General features: G+C 46.8%; 1 protein-coding gene across 1 annotated transcript; it reads right to left on the minus strand.

Moving 5' to 3' along the window:
• Positions 1-241: 241 nt before the first annotated feature.
• On the minus strand, positions 242-19,973 carry ENDOU (endonuclease, polyU-specific). The gene is made up of 10 exons (XM_006865330.1): positions 19,919-19,973; positions 12,960-13,082; positions 9,944-10,015; positions 9,342-9,476; positions 8,686-8,857; positions 7,908-8,107; positions 2,728-2,841; positions 1,991-2,097; positions 1,118-1,260; positions 242-362 (listed from the first exon to the last, which is right to left on the minus strand). The coding sequence occupies exons 1-10, from the start codon at positions 19,971-19,973 to the stop codon at positions 242-244; spliced, it is 1,242 nt and encodes a 413-aa protein (XP_006865392.1).
• Between the last annotated feature and the right edge of the window lie 1,238 nt (positions 19,974-21,211).

Here is a 21,211-nt window from a genome sequence, read left to right on the forward strand (position 1 = left end):
TCATCTCATCGACACTGTGACTCTTAGTCTGCGTTGCCTTGATGCGGGAGCACAAATACTTGATGGCTTTTCTGTAATTTTCTAATTTCTATCTTTTCCTTCTTTCCTATAAGAGCATTTCCAGATTGAGGAATCATTCTAAGTAACCCAGTTTCCTCCCTGCCTTTTCCAGCCCAGAGCAGATAGCTCTCCAGTCCTGTGAGAGCCCTCACTGCCCCCACGTCCCTTTCTGCTCAGAGTTCTAATGGGTAGAAGACACCACATAGGCTGTGGCGATGTACTTCTTGCCATTTCCGTAGGTGGACTTGTCCCAGGTGTAGGTCCGGATGGCCAGAGGATAGCCGCCCAGGCTTAACTGGCAGCTGTGGGGAAAGATCACCAAATCATAGGGGCTCTCCACTTCTCAATGCTCCTCTCCCCAGGCTGAAGGGATTAAGCCAGCCCAACTCAAGCAGAAGGGGTCCCTCTCATTGTAAAGAACATTTAAGAAAGAATTGCCACAGCCTTCCTCAGCTGTTGCCTACAGCTCCCCATAGGCAGAATTTGTTAAGTCCTTCCAAAATCTGTGGCTTGTTTCCTATCTGCTTAAAGAACATTGTTCTGTATCTTTCCCAGAGCAGTACTCCAGACGCCAAAAGCCCCAGATTCTAGAGCTAACCTCCCCAAATTAAATAAATGTCTGCTTAGGGTTAGAAAAATAGTGGGTCCCAGGCACCCTGAATGTTAAACCTGGAAGGGACTCCAGGACAAGCGGCCCAAACGGCATTCTCTGGAGCTTCAGGGCTCCCCAAGTCACCTCAGGGACCAAACTGAGGATGATCCCTCAGAGGCCCAACCCTATTTTCTATCTGTTTTATATAGTAGGGCCATGCAGAAGACATTACTTAGGGGGAAATGGAGGTGTGTTGGTTCTGCTGCTAAAATGAAGTTTGGCATTCACTGATCTAAATCCAACAACTTCATTTTCTAAGTGAGAAAACTGAGGCCCAGAAAAGTGATTATTTGCCCAATCCTACACAACCACTTAGTGACAGGATCCAGGTTTCCAGAATCATGCATGGTGGAGGACAGTCCACAGCCCCAGCACGCTGTCCACGCTCCGCTGGTCAGTACTCACACTTTGCCTCTCCTGGCGATGAAGCACAGGGAGTAGAGCGCAAACTCAAACTCTGGGCTGCTGCCAATGAAAGCGGAACCCACTTCCTTATAGTAGCCATCCCAATTGAATTGCATCGCCAGCACATCAGGATAGGAGTCCCACTGTGGAGATAAGGGTGGTGAGGGAGTCTGGTGAGTCCCACAGAACAGAGTCAGACTATGGGATTTCAAACAAAGCAGTCAGGCACTGCTTGTTGAAGGTCTGTAGGGAACCCACATGGGCTTTCCAGGATGATTGAATTCCTTAAGTAGATGCATTGGTCTGCCCTGCTAAGGTATCTGACCTCTCACTCAGTGGACCCTGCGCGTGGAGCTCCCAGTGCACATCCACCAGGAAGGCCAGAGTGTGCATCCATGCAGCCAATCCCGATCCTGAGGCCTCACCTTTAGAAAGGAAGGGCCATACCTTGCTCCCAACTTATTTCCAGGCAAAAGGCCACAAAGGTTTCTTTTTTATAAACTAGACAGAGCTTAACTCAGAATAGTTAAAGTGCAGCATCCAGACAACTGACTACCTTGAGGAAATTTAAGCAGGGTCCACACTCCCATGCCATTGCCCCTGCCCTCCCACACAGAAATGCTGTCTCCTGCCTCCTGCCCACTGCTCTTCTCCAGCCTTCACTAAGGGGAAGAGAATCCCGACGTTCTGCTGGTTAAGCCCTGTCTCCAGAGATGGGGAAGTCAGATTCACAATCCCCATTAGGCTGCTGGTGAGAGTTGTGTGAGAGACAAGCCTCACGTGTTATTTCCGTGACTAGAACACAGAAGGAAGGCAGTAAGTGTGGGCACCAATATGCTTTTCCAGCCCAAGGGGTCAGGGCTCAGCACTTACGGGTCCATCATAGATGTGACTGTAGTAGTCAACCAGGCCCTCCTTCTCCTGCATGTAGAAGCGGATCCAGTTGTGGAAGCCAGTGACCTTGCCTTTTTTTACTTCACCTATAAGAATCCAAGAGTCCAAGATTGATGATCAGAACTTCCTTCCCTTCATTTACTCTCTAATCCCCCCTACCCAACGCCAAGGCTGTCTTCCTTCTTCAAGTCTCTGACTTCAAGTCTCTGACTAATGCCCACCTGTCCTTCACATGTAGGGTTCTCACCTCTGACTGACTGCCCAGAGTGTCTCCCATCCTCAAGAAGATGCCCTTTTCATCTCAAGACCTTGGGAGGGTTTCTCCTCTTGACTGACAGTGGTGACCACACTGGGATATTTCTCTTAGCCATTTTTCTGGAACCTGCCAGATTTGATGGGAGCTTTGGGGGCTGGGGCAGTAGGGAGAAAGACCAATGGCCCTCTTGGGAAGCTGCTTATCAAGCACTGGAGATGGTGGCTTTTCAGAGGCAGATAACTTTGCCTCCAAAACTTCTCCCATCCTAGAAAGATCCCTGGGAGCCCCAGTACAGTGTCTGGTCTTCAGAATGGCTGCTCAAACCCCTCCCTCCTGGCATGGGAGTGGCAGTGTTCCCCTCTGCCGGCTGGCTTAGCTGTTAACAGTACCCAATGCTGCCCTACTTCTGGCTGAAGTGGTTTTTCTTCATCTCTCCACTTCCTTAGCAGCGTGAGCCCACCTGAGAAGACATGCTCAAAGCCACTTGAATCTCCCTCTTCTTTGCCTCTTGAATAAAGTCCAAACCACATGTTCTTCAGGTCATTGACGAACTCTTGCTCTGAGCTGTAGCGATCTGGAGAGAGGAACACAGAGGACTTAGGAGAGGGGGTGACTGGACTAGGTCCTGGGGAGCAAGATAAAGCTATCAAGAGGTAACATGGGTTCAATCAAAACGTGGATTCAGTTGTTCATTCAACAACGACTTTTGGGGCACTTATTTTGTGCTGAACCCATATATCTAAAGCCTGCAAATTCAGGAGGGGATAGCAAGGACAAAGTTCCTGTTTTTATAGTTTACATTCCAATGGTGGAGACAGATAATAAGCAAATAAACATTGTTGTTGTTGTTATGTGCTGTGGAGTCGGTTCTGACTCAGAGCAACCCTGTACAGGGTTTCCAAGACTGTACATCTTTACGGGAGCAGAAAGCCTCATCTTTCTGCCGCAGAACAGCTGGTAGTTTCAAACGGCTGACCTTGAGGTTGGCAGCCCAACTCCTAATCACTACGCTACTAGAGTTCCTAAAATAAACATTAAGTAAGTAATATATATCAGATATGTGCTATGAAGAAATTAAAGCAGAGAAGCCCATAATGATGGGATTCTTCTCAAGAAGATCAGAAAGTCCACTCTGAGAAGGAAGCATTAATCAGAGACCTGAATGATAAAGAGTCAGCCATGCAAAGATCTGGGGTAAGATTCTTCCACATAGAGGAAATAGCAAAGGCAAAGGCTTTGAAGCAGGAATGAGCTTGGTGTTCAAATATCTGAAAGAAAGTCAATGAAACTGAAGAATAGTGAGCAGTAGAAAAGGAGACCCAAGAGAGACCATGTCATGCAATCCACAGCAAGAAGCTTAAATCTGAATCTAACAGAATGAGGGTGTCATAGATTAAATTGTGCCCCCTCTAAAATATATGTCAACTTACTGGGCCGTGATTCTCAGTGGCAGTTATGTGATGATTCCCTATGCTGTGATCTTACATGATATAACCAATACATGGATTAAGGGTGGGCTGAAGCACCTTTTATCATATAAAGATAAAAGGAGAGAGAAGGGAGCAGAAAAAGGGGGACCAGGAGTGGAGTGTTTCCTTTGGACTGGGGTCTCTGCACTGTGCAGTTCCTAGATTCAGGGAAGATTGATGCCAAGATGCCTGGACATTTCCAATGAATGTTGGGCCTGAATGCTGAAAGGAGACAAGGCCCTTTCTCCAGAACCAGCCGCTCCTCAGAAACCCTATACAGTGTCACTATGTGTTGGAACCGACTTGACAGCACCTAATAACAACAACAATGGGGTAGTATATGTAGAAACAGAGACCAATTCTGAAGCTAATGCTTTGTCTAAATAAAAAATGGTAGAGGTTTAGAGTACAGTTGAGCCATTAGAAAATGGGTAGATCTGGGATGTATTTTGAAGATGAAAGTGATAGAAGTTACTGATGGAGGAGATGAAAGTGGGGGCAATGAAGCAAAGAAAGAAATAAAATATCACTCCTGGTGTGGGGCCTGAGCAACTGGATAAGCTGTGGTACCATTTATGACATGGGGAAGGTTGGGGAGGGGCAGGTCTGGAGGAAAGAGTAGGAATCGTGAACTTCCTTTAGACTAAAGTTCTGTGTAGATGCTGATTATATACCCAACTGGAGATGTTTTTAAAAAGGCAGCTGGGACTCAAGGCTATTTATTTAAATGTGGGAATGTGGTGAAATGAGTTACCTTGGTTATCTTGGGAGATTTTCTTCCTAAATCCTGAGGAGTATATTTTTGCCTTAGTTTTGTACCCCAGATGGTTTGTTACTTTTGTCCAGTTTGATTGGCATATATTGGATATGCTGTAAACAACTTGGTTTGATACTTTTCATCTGGTCCTGGCTTGCTGCCTATCCTGTAATTGTTATACACTTTGCAAGGATTGGTCAATCCATTGGTATACACTTTGCAAATGAAGTGCCCAGAGCTTACTATGCAAAAGCTTACTATGGTCTACTGAGAGGGATTGGTTAGTTCACTGCCACTGGGAGGACTGTGCCTTGAAATTGACAACTAGGTATATAAGCTTTCAGACATGTTCTAGGTGTAAAGAAGCAGCAAGAGAAGCAGAAGGAAGAAAGAAGAGAAAAGAAGCAGAGAGAGAGAGAGGAAGTAAGAAATATCCTAAAAGAACTGTAACAGAGATCAAGGGCTGTAACACTGAAGACAGCAAGAGGCCCAGAAGGGGCCCTTAGACAGAGTCAGTGGTGACAGACAAGGGGGCCAAGAGGAGACTGAGCGTAGGCCTGCATGGCTGAGAGGAACTAAGGCATGACTGAAGAAGGGAGACTTTACGAACAGGCTTCCTGATCGAGAGTTATAGATAACCTGAGTTGTACCCTGTTAGTTCCTTAATAAGCCACTTAACTAAGTGTAGCTTATGGGTGCTGTGTGGCCATTGCAATGGATTACGGAAACCAGAAGAGAAGTGGAAAGTGCTGTGGGAGGGATGGCTGGTGTTAGAACTGGTAAGAAGGTTGGAGAGTGGAGGTATGTCTGACTTCCATCTCACAGGAATCAGCCGTGTGCTGATAGTGATTTGCTTTATCCCTCCTGAAATGTGGTGAGATCTGATGCCAACATTACAGGGAGCTCAAATAATTACTATCTACAGTCTAAAATCCGAGGATGCTGGCGGATGCAAATGGTTAATGTAGCTAATCTACCCAGAGGTGCATTGGAAGAAAGACCTGGCCATCTACTTCTTAAAAGTCAGTTGATTGTGATCATTGAGATGAAGCAAAACGTGTGGATGGTTGAGGGCAAAACTAATTATGTTGTCTGTTAACCTTTACTCAATTCACAATCAAAAGTTAAAAAAAAAAAGTTAGTTGCTGAAAACTACGGAGTCAGTTCTATTCTGATACACGTGGGCTGCCATGAGCTGTAATCAACTCTACAAGTGATTTGGTTTGGTCCAGAATTACGTATGAAGAGTACAAAACAAACATCAGACCAAATCCCTCCTTTCAAAAGCTTAAAATATGATCAGAAAACAAGACATGAAGAGGCTTCAAAATATTCATGGAAAAATTCCATTACCTTTTAATTCCATTTTTCTACAAACTTTTTGCAGCCCCTTCATGTATATGACATAATGATAAGTGATTTTATAAACAGGAGCGTTACCACGTACTGTGTGACAGGTTTCCTGCGTGGTGCTTCTCATGAATTAATTCTGAAAGCCTCATTTCACAGATAAGACCCAGAAAGGTAAAATCATTTGTCCAGAGTCACACTAATAGCAGGTAGCAGAGCCAGAAGTCAAACCAAATCTCTTTGGTCCAAGGCCACACCCCAACCTCTGAGCCTGCTGAAAGCCAGCTATGGCTGAGGAGGGAGACATCTTTCATAAATGTGGTGGGGTGTCATGTAAGAGGTATTGATCAGGGAGAGTGGTGAAAAGAGGGTGCAATAATGGAACAGCCTAGAATTGGTGTGGGAGCACTAGGATCCTGTCCTGGCTCTGCTTCCAACCTCATCCGGGGTCTCAGACCAGTCACTTCACCTGGTTACAATTTTGTCATTGACAAGTGAGAGGAAATGTACTGAGACCAAAGCACCAGGGACGACAGGGAGGAAAGGAAGCCACTGTTTAGGAAGTTGGTTCAGACTCAGCGACCCTGTATAGGGTTTCCAAGGCTGTAAATCTTTATGGGAGCGGAAAGCCTCATCTTTCTCCCATGGAGTGACAGGTAGATTCAAACTACTGACCTTGTGACTAGCAGCGCAACTCAATTCATTACACTACCAGGGCTCCTTTGGTTTAGAAAATAGTGATGGGGGTACTTGGGTCTGGCGCTGTGGGTTAATGCGCCAGACTGCAAAGCCGTTTGAACTGCAAGGTCGGCAGTTCAAGCTCACCAGCTGCTCCTCGGAAACCGGATACAGGGTCGCTATGGGTCGGAACCGACTCAACGACACTTCACAACAACAACTACATTTGGCAATGGGTGGGGGTTGCTACAACATGATTAATATAGTTGGTTACTAAATCGTACATCTGAAAAAATGTTGAAGTGGCAAATGTTGTATCACATATATTTTACAATAATTTTTTGAAGCTATATAGCGTAATGGTTACGAATCGGCCTGTGAACCGCAAGGTCAGCAGTTAGAAACTACCAGGTGCTCCGGGGGAGAAAGATGAGGCTTTCTGCTCCCGAAAAGATTTACAGCCTCTAAAACCCTGTACAGGGTCGCTATGGGTCGGAACCGACTCGACGGCACTTTAACAACAACAACAACAATATATATTCTCAACGTGGTACACAACACAGGAAAAAGAAAATGAAGAGTTCACTCTATGTACCTTGATTCTCATTTGGTTTTATTCCAAAGAGGACACCAGGGGGCAGTGCAGGATTGCATCCTCTTCCTAGGAATTCCAGTGTGTCCCTTGTAAACAGAGCCTAGTTGCCAACTCTAAAGCAGGCCTGCAGGGGCTCTGAGCAGAGTGGACTCCACCACAGTGACAGAAAATCTGGAGAGTGCCGCCCTGAGACAGCCGAGCTGCCTGGAGTTCGGGAAAGGAATCCGGAGGACACTAACAAACACAACCCTGTGCCAAGAAGTCCAGCGGCCAAAACCTTTTTTGGTCTGATCTGAATGTGTCTGGAGTTACTCCAACCAGAGCTCTTACCGGCAGAATGTCCCTCTCTGAACCTTTGTTGATTTTCTGTTGCTGTTTCCCTAGCAAACATGTGGAGGCGGCCAACCACCTTCCTGAACTCAGTGCAGGAAAAGGGACTAGATCAGAGAAGCTGCCTTCCCAAGTGGTGCTAACACTGGGCTCAGTGAGGGGACAGAGAAATGCCCTGGGGTAGGTAGGGTGAGAGGACCCTGAGACTTGAAGCAGGAGGGTAGTAGTAGAGAGATGGGAGGGGTTAGCTGGGGCAGCTAAGATCAGGTCAAAAGGTGGAGTGATTTCCAAGTCACTCAAAGAGGATCCTTCAGCTCCTGGTTGGGTCCATAACCTTTTCAGGGTTGACCCCTCCATGCAATTCCTCACCTGCTCAGTGGGACCCCAGAGGTGCCTGACCTTCCTGTAGACAGACCTGAGTCCTCAGTGCTGCCTGTTGGGACCTGGGATAGCGTACTCACTCTGCTGATGGAGGAAGCTGTACAGTTCCTGCATGACAGCAGTCTTCATGATCTCCCTGAGGAAGGTGTCCTGTTCAGCCAGCTGCTGGGCGCTGAAGTGCTCCCCATGGCCTGTGGCCCGCTGGTAGTTGTTGAGGAGGTTGATGAAGGCAGCATAAGTTGGCTTGGAAAACAGCTTCTCGTTAACATAGGTGAAAAGCCTGTGGGGAGATGAATGGAGGCCTCCTGACGGGCCTGAATATGGAACAGAAACCCCTCCAAGAACTTCCAGATGGACCAGGGTTGGGTTCAAGAGCAAAATTGAGGATTTTTTCGATTCTCATGATGGTTACTCATGAGGTCATTCTTTTCGTCTATTTCATCCCTTGAAGGTCACTTCTATCTTCAGCCCGCAAATCACAGAAACCCTCCCAACTGTTTTCCCTCAGACTCCAAATTCAAACCCACTTCCACTGAGTCAATTCCAACTTATAGTGACCTTGTGGATAGAATAGAATTGCTCCATGGAACAGAAGCAGACTGCCTCATCTTCCTCCCAGGATAAACTAGTGGGTAGGAAGTGTCCCTCTTTAGGTTAGCAGCCCAATTCTAAATTCACCCACTGTGTCACCAGGGTGCCTTTCCATCCTTCAATATGACTTCCTTGTGTCTGGGGACTTATTTTTGCCTCTCCCTTTGATTCTGCCTGGTTTGTGGAGGAAAGAGATGAGGCATAAAAGGAGTCGAGGATGAGGGAGAGATTTTGTTGGGAGCAGGAAGAGGAATGAGGGGAACTCACGGCTCTGGACAGCGATCCACCTGGTCTCCGGTCTCAGAGGGGGGGATGCAGTTTTGGCTATTGAGAACTATGTCTGCCTTCTGGGCTTTGTTGGTATCCGCCTTGTAGATCCTCTCAGAGATGTCCTGAAGCTCCTCCTTGGTTATGGCATCACTACTGTGGGAGAAGCCCTCTGGGGAAAATTGGGGGAAGAGTGGTCTCAAAGCTGGAAGGAAGACTGGGGTGGTCTAGCTGTCTGTGTACATCCTTTCCTGGGAACCTTCGAGAAAGTGGCACTGGGGCCAGGGTCATATGGAAGAGGGACCACAGTCAGATGGAGGTCAGGGCACTATTGTCTAAAGGACTTTAAAAAACACTACATAGTATTGTCAAGGAATGTCCATAAATTGTTCACATTATTCCTCCCCTCCAGGACGGTTCTCAAACCTTGGCTTGCATCAGAATCTCCTGGGGGACTTGTTAAAAACAGATTGCTGAACCCCATCCTGGCATCTCTGATTCTATGGGTCTGGGGTGAAGGCTAGAGTTTGTATTCCTAATAAATTCTCAGGTGAGCTGGTGCTGCTACCGGGAGGTGATTTTCTTGAGGGCCACTGCTCTCGTGAGCCCCTCTGTCTCATATCTCTTGGGGCTGTCCTATAGAAGCAGGGACTGACCATTGCCACACAGCATCTCGAAATCTTCACAGCAGTTCTCAAACTCCTGGCAGCGGGCATCACAGTGGCATGGATGGTGCCTGTCAATGGCTTCATGGCAGCGGCCTCGGCAGGAGTTGGGTGCTGAGTACAGGTCTGAGGGAACAGAGGATTTGTGTGACTCAGGCAGACCTCTAGAGGTGGTTCTCAATATCCTGCAGGTACCCCCCTTCAGCCTCGCTCTTGTCACTTCCTACTAACCATCTCCTGGGAAGGACAACAAACAAACTTAGTCCCTGCATACCCTTCACAGGCAGGAAGTCCTTTCCGATGCTGAACTTTACTTTCTGGCCTGTTGTTTTTATAATCTCCCCACTCTAAAAATAAAATCTCTTCCACTTCCTCCCCTGGCCTCTCCTCAGGCCTCAGATGGTCTTCTCTGGCTACTCCCAGAATGGGGAGCTCTTGGGTTCCCCTTTCCCTCCAGCCAGGCCTTATAGTGTAAAGAGCCCCTCTCCCCACCCCCAGCTCTTTCCTTGAGGTCCATCTGGCTGTCCTGTCCTTGTCACCCCTTCATATCCCTCCTGATTTAGCCAGAAGCCCCCATTGGGAGGCAGACTCACTGCTTGCTGGGGTCTCCTCACTCTCCTCTTCCAGATCTAGGAATGTATTTGAATCTTTGGGGTCCTCCTCACCTGTAGGTCAGAAAAATAAACTCAATAACCAGTCCCAAAGGTTCTCCTCCCCCTTTACTCTGGTTTTCAGCACCCCAACTGTCAGGGACAAGCAGGTACACTGGAAGTCAGTAAAAACAGGCGCTGGGGCACAATGCATCAGTACCAAGGAAAGGAGGGTGAAAGCTGAAAATGGAATACAAAAGAGGTCAAATGATGGGAAACTGTTACTAAAAAAAATGAAAGAATTTTGCCAGGTGACAAATCCAACCACTTTCCTACTCGGATGCTCCTTCTGAAATGTAAAATGTGGGTAGGTGGGAGTAACAGGGTGGAACCTTCTGAATGGAAAATTCTCCTTTTGGTTACCACTGGTAGCATTGTTGTTAAGTGCCTTCGAGTCGGTTCCGACCCATAGCGACCCTGTACAGGGTTTCCAAGGGTGTAAATCTTTACGGGAGTAGAAAGCCTAATCTTTCTCCCGCGGAGCAGCTGGTAGTTTCGAACCACTGACCTTAAGGTTCGCAGCCCGATTCATAACCACTACGCTACTCTGGTTACGAATCGGGCTGCGAACTGCAAGGTCAGCAGTTAAAAACTACCAGCTGTTCCACGGGAGAAAGATGAGGCTTTCTGCTCCCATAAAGATTTGCAGCCTCAGAAACCCCATGCAGGGTCACTATGAGTCGGTACTTAACAACAACAACAATCCTGGTGTGGTGCTGTCAGATAGGCACTGAACCGAAAGGTCAGTTTGAACCACAAGGTCAGTGGTTCAAACTCATCAGCCACTCCTCAGAAATCCTATGAGTCTGAACCAACCGGACAACACTTAACAACAATGACCCTTTAACTAGGAATCCCTGAGTGATGCAAATAGTTAAGCAAGCACTCAGCTACTAACCTAACTCAGCTACTAATCTAACAGTTGGTAGTTCAAATCCACCCAAAGGTGCTCTAGAAGACAGGCCTGGTAATCATGTTATTGCTAAGTGCCGTCGAGTTGTTTCCAACTCATAGTGATCCTGTATAGGGTTTCCAAGGGACAACTGGTATGGTGGGTTTGAACCGCTGACCTTGCAGTTAGCAGTCCAGTGCTTATCCTACAGTGCCACCAGGAACCACTGAAACTCCTATGTGCAATTCTACTTTGAAGCATATGGGGTTGCCATGAGTCTAACTCAACAGCAACTGGTATTCTAGACTTGACAGTGAATTAGTCTTGACACTGTCTGACCCGCCAAAATTTCCCTCCCTCACTTAGGAAAGTCCCAAATATATAATTACTCCTAGTCAGAGTCAAGGGCAAACTCCCAGAGTCTCAAGGACTAAGAACTGTTTCCTAAGATGCCAACTTCTCTTCTTTGTCTGCCACACTTGACAGTGGCTACAAAGTGGACACCACTTGTCTATCATTGGTATCTTGTATGTTGCTACGATGCTGGATAGGTTTCAGAGGAATTTCCAGACTAATACAGAGTAGGAAGAAAAGTCTGGCAATCTACTTCTAAAAATCAGCCAGTGAAAACCCTATAGCTCATGATGGTCCGATGTCCTAGTTGGGGGACAATTCCACAACAACTAACAACAGTGTTGAATTACTATTCAAACCATGGGTGAGTTATCCATTCAGTCAACAAACACCTCCTGGTCTCTTGAATGCTGGAATCCACAAGGTTCTTAATTCAGCCACGGTGTTGTGCTCAGTAGACTTTTGTCAGCTACTATGGAATCTCAGCCATACACCCCTGTACCCTGCCCCCCACCATGGGAAAAGGGTTCTGAGTTGCAAACCAGAGACTTAAAGATGAAATGGCTACTAAGCTGCATCTTTTTTCTATCTTTAAAATGCCAGACTGATGGCCCAAGGTGAACAGGCCTTCCTGTGTCTGCTGAATGGAAAGAAAAGGTAGGGGCAGAGGAGCATCAGAAGAGGGTAGCTTGTCATTTTTGGTGTGGACCTGTTCATCTGGGTCTCTGCTAGTTTACACAGTGCTTTTGTGTTAATTAGAAGGTTCCCTTTGGGTGGAAGCAGCTCTGTGGGTACAGAGCTGAGTCAGCAGCTTGCATCTTTGGGCAAATGAAGGCAAGGCACCCCTTTCTCTCTGTAGGCACAGGTCTGTACCAGGTCCCAAGGTCTGGCAAGACAGACTGGCTGGATATTTCTTGTCTTCTTGGTCAGGTTTCCCTTGTTGTAGTGCACACAAGCTGCACAACCACATGTGGTCATCTTGCTGGTCATTATCAACCAGGGATTCAATGGTTCGTCAGTAATTTCTGTAAGACTTTGTACTAAAGTGCAGAAGACGATGATTTCTGTTTTTCTGAGTGTCTAAAACATTGGAGGCTTCCAAATGAGATTATCAAAAAAAAAAACAATTTTTTTTAAAGCATCTATTTTAAATTCATGCCCTCAGAGTGGTTGAACACTGGGCTTTTGAAGGAGTGAAAGTTTCATTTTGCTTGCTGGGCTGGGAATGACTGCTTGGATGTCTGGCAGTTTGGTCCATTCACTATAGAAAGAACCGTGAAAACCGAGATGGTCAGTGGTGCCTCAGCAGTGTTCCAGGTGAAGGCAAGTTGTAACAGCTCCCTGCCATTTTTATGTTTTTATGATTGAAAGTGTTAAAGAACAATTGATCATCAAGTACGTGTGCTGATGTATCTTTTGAGCATTTTACTTTTGGGGAATTACTTAAACTTTCACCATATCCTTAATCCCAATTGTTCAGACAGATACTCCTTCTATTGTATTTTAAATCCAGGTTTTAAATTAGGGACATCCTAGAAAATCTGGGGCAAGCGGTGGCTAAATCCCTGACTCTGGTTTCTGTCCCTCAGTGTGCTCCTTCTGAAATACCCTTAGAACCTTAGATCCCTGTCCCATCAGCTCTGAACCCAAATCAGTGGCCCTTCATGCAGGCTGCATGTCCCTCCCAGACCCTTCATCCCACAGGATGCTCACCAGCACACAGGTGCTCGTAGTCCTCACAGCAGTCTCCGTGCCGGGGACACCGGCGGTCACACTGGCAGGCAGCGTCCCGGTCAAAGTTCTCATCACAGCGAGATGCACATGACTCCGTTGTTCCTATGGGCAGTCAAGGTCACAAACTTAGCACTGTGGAGACCCTATTCTTGTAAGGGTGCCTTCTGCAAGAACCTTCACTGATGGGGCAAAGACCCCACATGGCAGAAACATCCACAGCCACCCACACACCACATAAGTCTCCTCCCCATGACCCACCATCAACCAAGTATGTCAGGGCAACCAATATAGAGCACTGGTGTGGAGCTGTAGGATAAACACTGGACTGCTCAAACCCAAAAGCAACTCTGGGAAACCCTATACAGGGTTATTATGAATCAGAACCAACTCGACAGCACTTAACAACACCAACAGTGTAGAATAGGAGTCCTGGTGTGGATAAGCACTGGACTGATAACCACAAGATCAGTTGTTCAAACCCACCAGCTGCTCCTCAGGAGGAAGCTGTGGCAGTCTGCATCTGTAAACAGCCTTGGAGAGCCTGTGGGGCCATTTTGCTGGGTACTAGAGTCCTGGTGTGGTGCTGTGGGTTAATGCTGTTTGAACTGTAAGATCGGCAGTTCAAGCTCACCAGCTGCTCCTCAGAAATGCTATACAGTGTCACTCTGGGCCAGAATCGACTCAACGGCACTTCACAACAACATAAGGCCTTATGGAGTCCTGGGTTAATGCGCTCAACTACAACGTCACTTTCAACCTCAAGGTAAGCAGTTCAAGCTCACCGGCTGCTCCTCAGAAACTCTGTACAGGGTTGCTATGAGTCGGAACCGACTCGATGGCACTTAACAACAACAACATAAGGGCTCTATGGAATCCTGATATGCTACTGTGAGATAAAACACTAGATTTCAAGGTCAGTTTGAACCACAAGGTTGTCATTTCAAACTCACCAGTTAGTTGCTCGTCAGAAACCCTACACAGGGTTGCTATGAGTCAGAACCAACTTGATGGATTGTTAACAACAACAACATAAGGTTTCTATGATTCAGAATCAACTTGACAACATTGGGTTAATGTAGAGCAGGAGTCCCTGGTTGGTGAAAACTAATCTTGGCTGCTAACCGATAGGTTGTTGGTTCACATCCACCAGCAGTACCTCGGAAGTAAGGCCTGGTGGTCTATTCAGAAAAAACAACCACTGAAACCTTATGGAGAGCAGTTAGCGCTCTGCTGACACACAGGGCCGCTATGAATCAGAACTGACTCGACAACAACTGGGTACTATAAAACAGGATCACGAACTCCAATGCCTGTTGAGGCTGGTGGTTTTGGTTATGTGCTGTTGACTTATTTCTGACCCATAGTGACCCCGTACAGGGTTTCCGAGGCTGTAAGTCTTTACAGGAGTAGAAAGCCTCATCTTTCTCCTGCGGAATCGCTGATAGATTCGAACTGCTAAGCTTGTGGTTGGCAACCCATCTCCTAACGCATTATGTTACCAGAGCTCCTCTGTTAGGGCTAGAAGGTAACATAAACAAGTAGAGAAGCAAGGCAGTCGGAAGACAGTAGGAGGAAGTGGGACTCAGGCAACTTTGAGAGCAAATGCGCTGTCTGCAACTGGCAGCTAAGACTCCACTCTGTGACCATGCCAAACCTTCCAGTTTTCCAAGAAAACGCCTCAATTTTTGTGTGACATTTCCCAAGATTTAAAAAACTCCTACATAAAGAAAGAGGTCGGCTGGACAGGGCACCTGTAGTTTTAATGAAGGTGAGTCACGGCAGTGTTGCCCTGGCTTCTCCCCACGGACCCACCCCTCCTTCTCATCCCACTCTGTCCCTTTTTATGTGTTGAGCGTCCTTGTTCTTCCCTCCCCTTCATCCTGTCTCCTCTGCACCCTCTTTTCCCCTGTGTCACATCTTTCTGTTCCTTCCAGTCTTTGGAATGCATTTCAATTCGTTTATGCTCAGGGTGGGGAAGGAGGTGGGTGTGGGTGAGAACTGGGTTTTGGAATAAGATTCTGTTATATAACCACAGACCACATCCCTGACTGAAGCCAAATGGTTTGCAGAAGCAAGCTTTTGGTCACAAGGGGTGTAAGACAAGACATTTCTTAAGGGAATCCTATGAACCCACTACCATTCCTGAAAACATAAGCTCCCCGTCTCTCTCTCTCTAACTGAGTTGGGGGGGAGGGGGGGTGTCAGCCCCACAGGGCCACCACAGCAAAGAAAACTGAAGGGAGTGCCAGGTCCAGCCTGGGTGACAGTTAAGCCTGGGGGCCATTTCCTTCCACACCAGGCTTTAAGGGTGATAATAGAGTCTTTGTTTCCATTTGAGGTTCCTGAGGTTTGGATTTGGCTAAAGCTGGGTTTAGGGGTCAGGCTGTGGGCTCTAGAGAATGTTGAGATCAGAGACAAAGTTACCATTAGCATTAGAACTTGTATCAATAAGGAAACTGAATCCTAATTTGAAGCAGGGTTGGGGTTAGGTAGGTTTAGATTAAGCGATACAGTTAAGAATTGGGTTTGAGTTATATTTTTGGTATGTAAGAATTTGGTCTGAATGTAAGGGATAGAGCTAAATTTAAGGTGACATTAAGGCTTGAGAAATGTGTCAGGATTAAAAGAGCAGGACTAATCTCTATGTTGCTTTGGATTACATTTGGAGTTTGGTTCTCGTTGTGATTTGACACAGGATCCAACACAGGAATGATTGTAAGGATGGCACAGGATGGAGTAGAGTTTTGTTCTGTTATACATTGGGTCACTGTGAGTCGGAACCAACTCAGTGTTACCCAGCTACAACAGCATAGAATCTCAATGTAAACTTAGATTGGACTGTTGTTAAGTGCCTTCGAGTCGGTTCCGACCCATGGCAACCCTGTACAGGGTTTCCAAGGGTATAAATCTTTACGGGAGTAGAAAGCCTCATCTTTCTCCAGTGGAGCGGCTGGTAGTTTTGAACCACTGACCTTAAGGTTCGCAGCCCGATTCGTAACCACTACGCTACCAGAGATTGGACTAGAGGTGGATATTAGGAGTTTGGGTTTAGTTGCTGGTCTGGACCCTGGGATTAGGAATTATAATGAAGAATGGTTTAGCAGAAAGGTTAAAAAGCTGGACTTTGTCACCAAATCACTTGGGTTTGGGATTCTAGTTCTGTTGCTTTCTAGCTATACGATCTTGGGCAAGTTCCTTGACCTTCTTGCCTCAGTTTCCTTACCTGTAAAATGGAGTAACAATGGAACTCATCTCATAGAAGGTTTATGAGGATTTAATGAGCCAATAATATGTACATACTGTGCTCCTTAAACAATCAGATATAAACCAAAGATGAGAAGCTAAGGAGGGGGAGGGAAACTAGATTTATGAAAACAGAACAAACAGAATGGAAATAATGAGAATGTGGACACATTGTGAAAAATATGACCAATGTCTTGGATCAATTTGTATAAAAATGGTGAAAAAGGAACCTAATTTGCTATGTAAAGTTTCGCCTAAAACACAATAAAAAGCATTTTCAACAAGTCAATATTTGTGAAGCACTTTAGCTTGTGTGTGACACACAGTGGTGTCATACAAGTATTTGTTAGATAAATAAATAGTGGCCGTAGTCCATGTTGCCTGTGAGGTGTTAAGTGTCCAGCCCAGGTGGAGCAGTCCAGCCTGTGAGTGGCCCTCTGATCCACTTCATCTAGCTGACTCACTCGCTGGTTTCAGTAGGGCCATCCCTTAGGCTAGGTGTCAACACATTTATGCTACTGCCAACACTCTGCTGACTGATGTCATCATGATGGGCCTGTGTTCTTTACATCAAAGGTGTGAGGTCAAGGTTAACCAGGTCCTGAGGCAACTTTGCCTTGTGTACAGAGACTCCATGCTGGCAGGCCTCTGATCCAGTGGGGTTGGGCAGGGGGTAAACAATGCCATTGAGTTGATCCCCATTCATGACAACTCCAATTGTTACTGTTGCTTTGGGTTTTGTTCACTGTAATCTTAACCAAAGCAGATCACAAGGGCTTTCTTCTGGGACACCACTGCTGGGTTTGAACCAGTGTTATTGTTGTTGCTAAGTGCCATCGAGCCAGTTTCAACTCATAGAGACCCTGTATAGGGTTTTGGAGGAGCCGCTGGTGGGTTTGAACTACTGACGTTACAATTAGCAGTCCAGTGTTTATCTACAGTGACACACCAGGAGCACAAACTGTTTGTGCCACCCAGGGACCTTCTGATCCAGTGGATTGTCCCTTAAAAAGACGAAACTCAAGGCCATTTGTCTCCTCAGCCCACAGGAAACCCTCTTGAGTCTTAAAATGATGCTCCCTTTGGGAATGCAAAGATCTTAAAGAGACTATTTCTGCAACCGACTTGGTCAGCCTGGCAGTACACCCAGAATCCAAAGGGAGAGGATCCAGACAAATCAGGTCAACGTTTCTAATGGGCCAGATCAACGAGTCCAAGGAACCAATTCACTCCATTCCAGCAACTGGCAGCAGTTGAGAAGGGCGGTAAGTGAATAGTCAGTTCTGAAGGGTGGAGACTACCCCCCACTGGCCCAAACTGAGTAGACTTTTTCATCTCTCTTCAAGAACTCTGACCCCAGTAAGAGCCTCATGCCAGGGGTTCTGCACATTTCTGTGTGAACTTGGTCAGCTTCAAGACAACCTTGAGAGTTGAAGACAGAGGGTAGGGGTGGAAAGGACTCCTCCCTCTGGCCCCTCCCCATCCCACAAACTGCTCTGTCCACACCTGGCTCATCAAGTCAGATGCTGCCGTATCACAGCTCCAGCTGCCCTTTGTTCCTACCCCTGTGTCTCATCTCTCTGACTCTCTGCCGTTCTTCATTTTGGCCTATCCTGTTTTGGTCTCAGAGTCTCCCTCCCTTCTCCCATGAAGAGCTTAAGGGCCTCCCTTGAAGTGCTAAATCTCGTTGCACCCTATAAGACACCCACATTCCAGAATGTCTGTACCTTATCCATGCCTATCTATCCCAAGAGAGCCTAGTCCCAAGCCTGGGTGGTTACAGTGTCCCTGTATGCCAACCTGACAGCCCTTCTAAAGGTTTGGGCCTCCTACATCTGGGCCATTTGGGGGTCCCAGATTTCATTTCCATAGAGAACTTGTTGTTGTTGTTGTTAAGTGCTGTTGAGTCATTTCTGACCCATAGTGACCCCCGTATAAGGTTTCCCAGAAGCAGTTGATGAGCTTGAACTACGGACCTTGAGGTTCAAACCGATTTTGCAGTCCATCACATGAACCCACAGAGAACTAGTTAACCAAAAATACTCATCTCCAGGACCAGCTTCCTGCCTCAGTCCAATTTGAAACAAGGCCGTTAGTATAAATGAGGAACTAAGGCTGGCAATTCCTTCCCAATAAGGTTCATGTGTTTACATTCCAGTTCTCTCCCACCTTAGGAAAGAAGGCAGCCTCACCCACTTAACCCTCACTTCCCTGAAGTCCCATAGCTCATGGCTGTTCTCAATCCTCAGCAGCAAGGAGTCCAGCTGCACTTGTGATATGGTTGCTGCCTTTGCTCTTAAGATGGCTCCAGGGACCAGAAGTCACCGGTTGCACTCTCTCCTGAGGCTGGGATGTGCTGACCCACCTGCATCTTCTTCACACTAAGCCCTGGCATGCTTTTCTTCTCTCCACCACACAAGCTCTAGACCAGTGTCCTGTGACCACACTTATGCCCTGACTACCCAGAGCCTGGGCAGAGCTGGTTATTCATGCTGTGGGTACTGGGGAGGAGGTACACCAGACCATTCAGTGTTGGGAGACCCGGGAATGGGATTTTCATTTAGGAATCCCATTAACCATAAAAAAAAAAACCTAAACCCCTAGCCACTGAGTCAATTCCTACTCATGGCAACCCCATATGTGAACTCATAGGGGTTTTGTGGCTGTATTACTTTTGGAAGCATGTTACCCGGCCTTTCTTTCATGGTGCTTTCAGTGGATTTGAACTACCAACTTTTCAGTTAGTAGCTGAGATCAAGCCATTTGCACCACGAATCTCCTTATCCACAACCTGATTGGAAATGACCCCAAGTTTCTTCCAGAACTATTAATAATCACAATTCTAATCAAAGCTCCAATTCAGTGAGCTCTCACTCCATGCTGGGTCTTCCTCATGCATTATCTTATTTAATCTTCTCAGTAGCCCCTATGGAAGAACAACCTGGAATGAGCATCAGGTTCTGACCCTTTCTCCTCTGGGGTAGAAGAGGATTCTTCACATACACCTGATCTCAGCCCTTCCTCGTGTCACTCATTGCCACCTACCTGTTAGCCACCAATTAATGCATTAGTATCAACAGTCTGCACAATCACTGAACAGGAAAGTGAATCTTCTTCTGCTGGTCCCATCCCCTGTCCTGCCAGTAATTGTGAGCGAGGTCCCTTCTCAATTACTTAGTTGACCTAACACTAAGACAAAGACCAAGTCTTCTGACCATTTGTACAGCCCCAGATAGGATGTTGCCCACCACCCTGCCAGGGACCCTTCTGGTTTCCTGTGAGCCTGCCCATCTCCTAAGGCATTACCCAGAGAAAGCTCACCACCTCAGACGACCTCACCATCACCAGGCAGTGCAGAGAGTGACTAAATGCAACTGGACCACTCAAAGCCAGCTTCGTGCCACGAACTAGCCCAGGAAAACAAACCTGGGCTAGACCAAAAGTCAGTTTGGACTAAGGAATGGCTGGGATGGTCCTCCAAGGTGTCAAGAAGGGGCTTCCATGAAATTAGTCCATCAGCCCTGGAACTCCTTCACACAGTACAGTCCATACAGGAAACAACTCTGCACCTCAGACAAGGACAGGTCCACAGTGCCCCATCATTTTAGGGCAGAACTGACACCTCACCTTACCACACTGATATAGATGCAAGCCCCTACCATCATTTCTCCCAGCCCCACCAAACAGTGACTTACCAGCCCAGGCCAAGCCACAGAGCATGGCCACTATCAGGGGGACACAGACCCTCATGGTGCTCAGCTGGAGGCCAAAGGGGATTGGCTGTTGGACTTTGGCTGGAGTCAAGGTGGATGGATGCCACAGCTCTCAAATGTGTCTTATTCACAGGCGGATCCTTTTAAAGACATCAGGGCTGTGGATCTGGTACCTCCAGATCCTTTCAGGAAGGAGAAGGGGAGGGAGGGACCCCAGATGGATAGGAGGCGGGAGGAGGTGGGGCCCTACAGCTGTTTGAAGCCAGAAGGAAGGTGACTAAGCAGGCAGGTAATGCCAGATGTTTAGAACAGGTAATTCTAGCTGTTTGTATCTAGAAAATAGGTCATCCTAGTAGGCACAATAAGATGAGCCTAGGTTGTGGAGCTCTCTATTCAAATTAGGGATGCCCATGGGTTTATCTTTGGTTGGTCATCTCCAAATACTCACCTACCTGCAAGCCACAGGGGCTTATAACCTTTGTCTTTACATTCCTCCTGCTTAGGTAGCACAGGTACCCAGCAGGTGGTATGAGGATGATTGTAAATCTGACAGTTAAGTGCCGGAGCCCAGGCTGGAGTCATTGGAAGGAGAGATAGAGGAGGGATGTGTCCCCAGAAACAAGGGTGGCTCTTATTACCGTCAAATTGCCATATCTGCATCACCCGCACATATTATGCAAATGGGCCTCTACTCTTACTGAGTCAGTATCTCAGGTTTGCGTTTCAGGTTTGCATAGGCTCCAGGTTTCTGAGGTAGGGGAAGGGCAAGAGCAGTCAAAGGTTCTAACCTTCGTTCCTTCATCCTCTACCTACATCCCTCTCTTCCAAACTAGACACAAAACTCTTCAAGGCTTCTTTGTTTCCATGTCCAGGAATGGAAGGACAACTCCTTGAGAATGACAATATCCCCCTCATAATAGATGAGAATAAGTATTCTAGAGCACTTAATTGTGCTCATGAGGAATCTGTACAAAGACCAAGAAGCAGTTGTTCGAACTGAACAAGGAAACATTAAATGTTTTAAAATCAGGAAAGGTGTGTGCCAGGACTGTATCCTTTGACAACAGAATCTGCTGGTCCTACTCCATCCTCACAATTGCTGTTAGGTTTGAGCCCATTGTGTCTATATATCTCATTAAGGGTCTTCCTTTTTTTCACTAACGCTCTACTTTACCAAGCATGATGTTCTTCTCCAGGGACTGAGAAAAGTATGGGAGACGACATCTTACCATCCTCACTCCTAAAGAGCATTCTGGCTGTACTGCTTCTGAGAAA

The sequence above is a fragment of the Chrysochloris asiatica genome, unplaced genomic scaffold, assembly GCF_000296735.1.
Source record: "Chrysochloris asiatica unplaced genomic scaffold, ChrAsi1.0 scaffold00077, whole genome shotgun sequence".
In the NCBI taxonomy this organism is placed as follows: domain Eukaryota; kingdom Metazoa; phylum Chordata; class Mammalia; order Afrosoricida; family Chrysochloridae; genus Chrysochloris; species Chrysochloris asiatica.

Bases quoted from the DNA above. Each gene is read 5' to 3' on its own strand.
- ENDOU (XM_006865330.1), bottom strand. From the start codon at position 19,973: ATGAGGGTCTGTGTCCCCCTGATAGTGGCCATGCTCTGTGGCTTGGCC. The intron at 13,083-19,918 runs GTAAGTCACTGT...GACTGCCCATAG, and splicing joins CTGTGGCTTGGCCTGGGCTG to GAACAACGGAGTCATGTGCA. The intron at 8,858-9,341 runs GTCAGTCCCTGC...AATTTTCCCCAG, and splicing joins CGAGATGCTGTGTGGCAATG to AGGGCTTCTCCCACAGTAGT.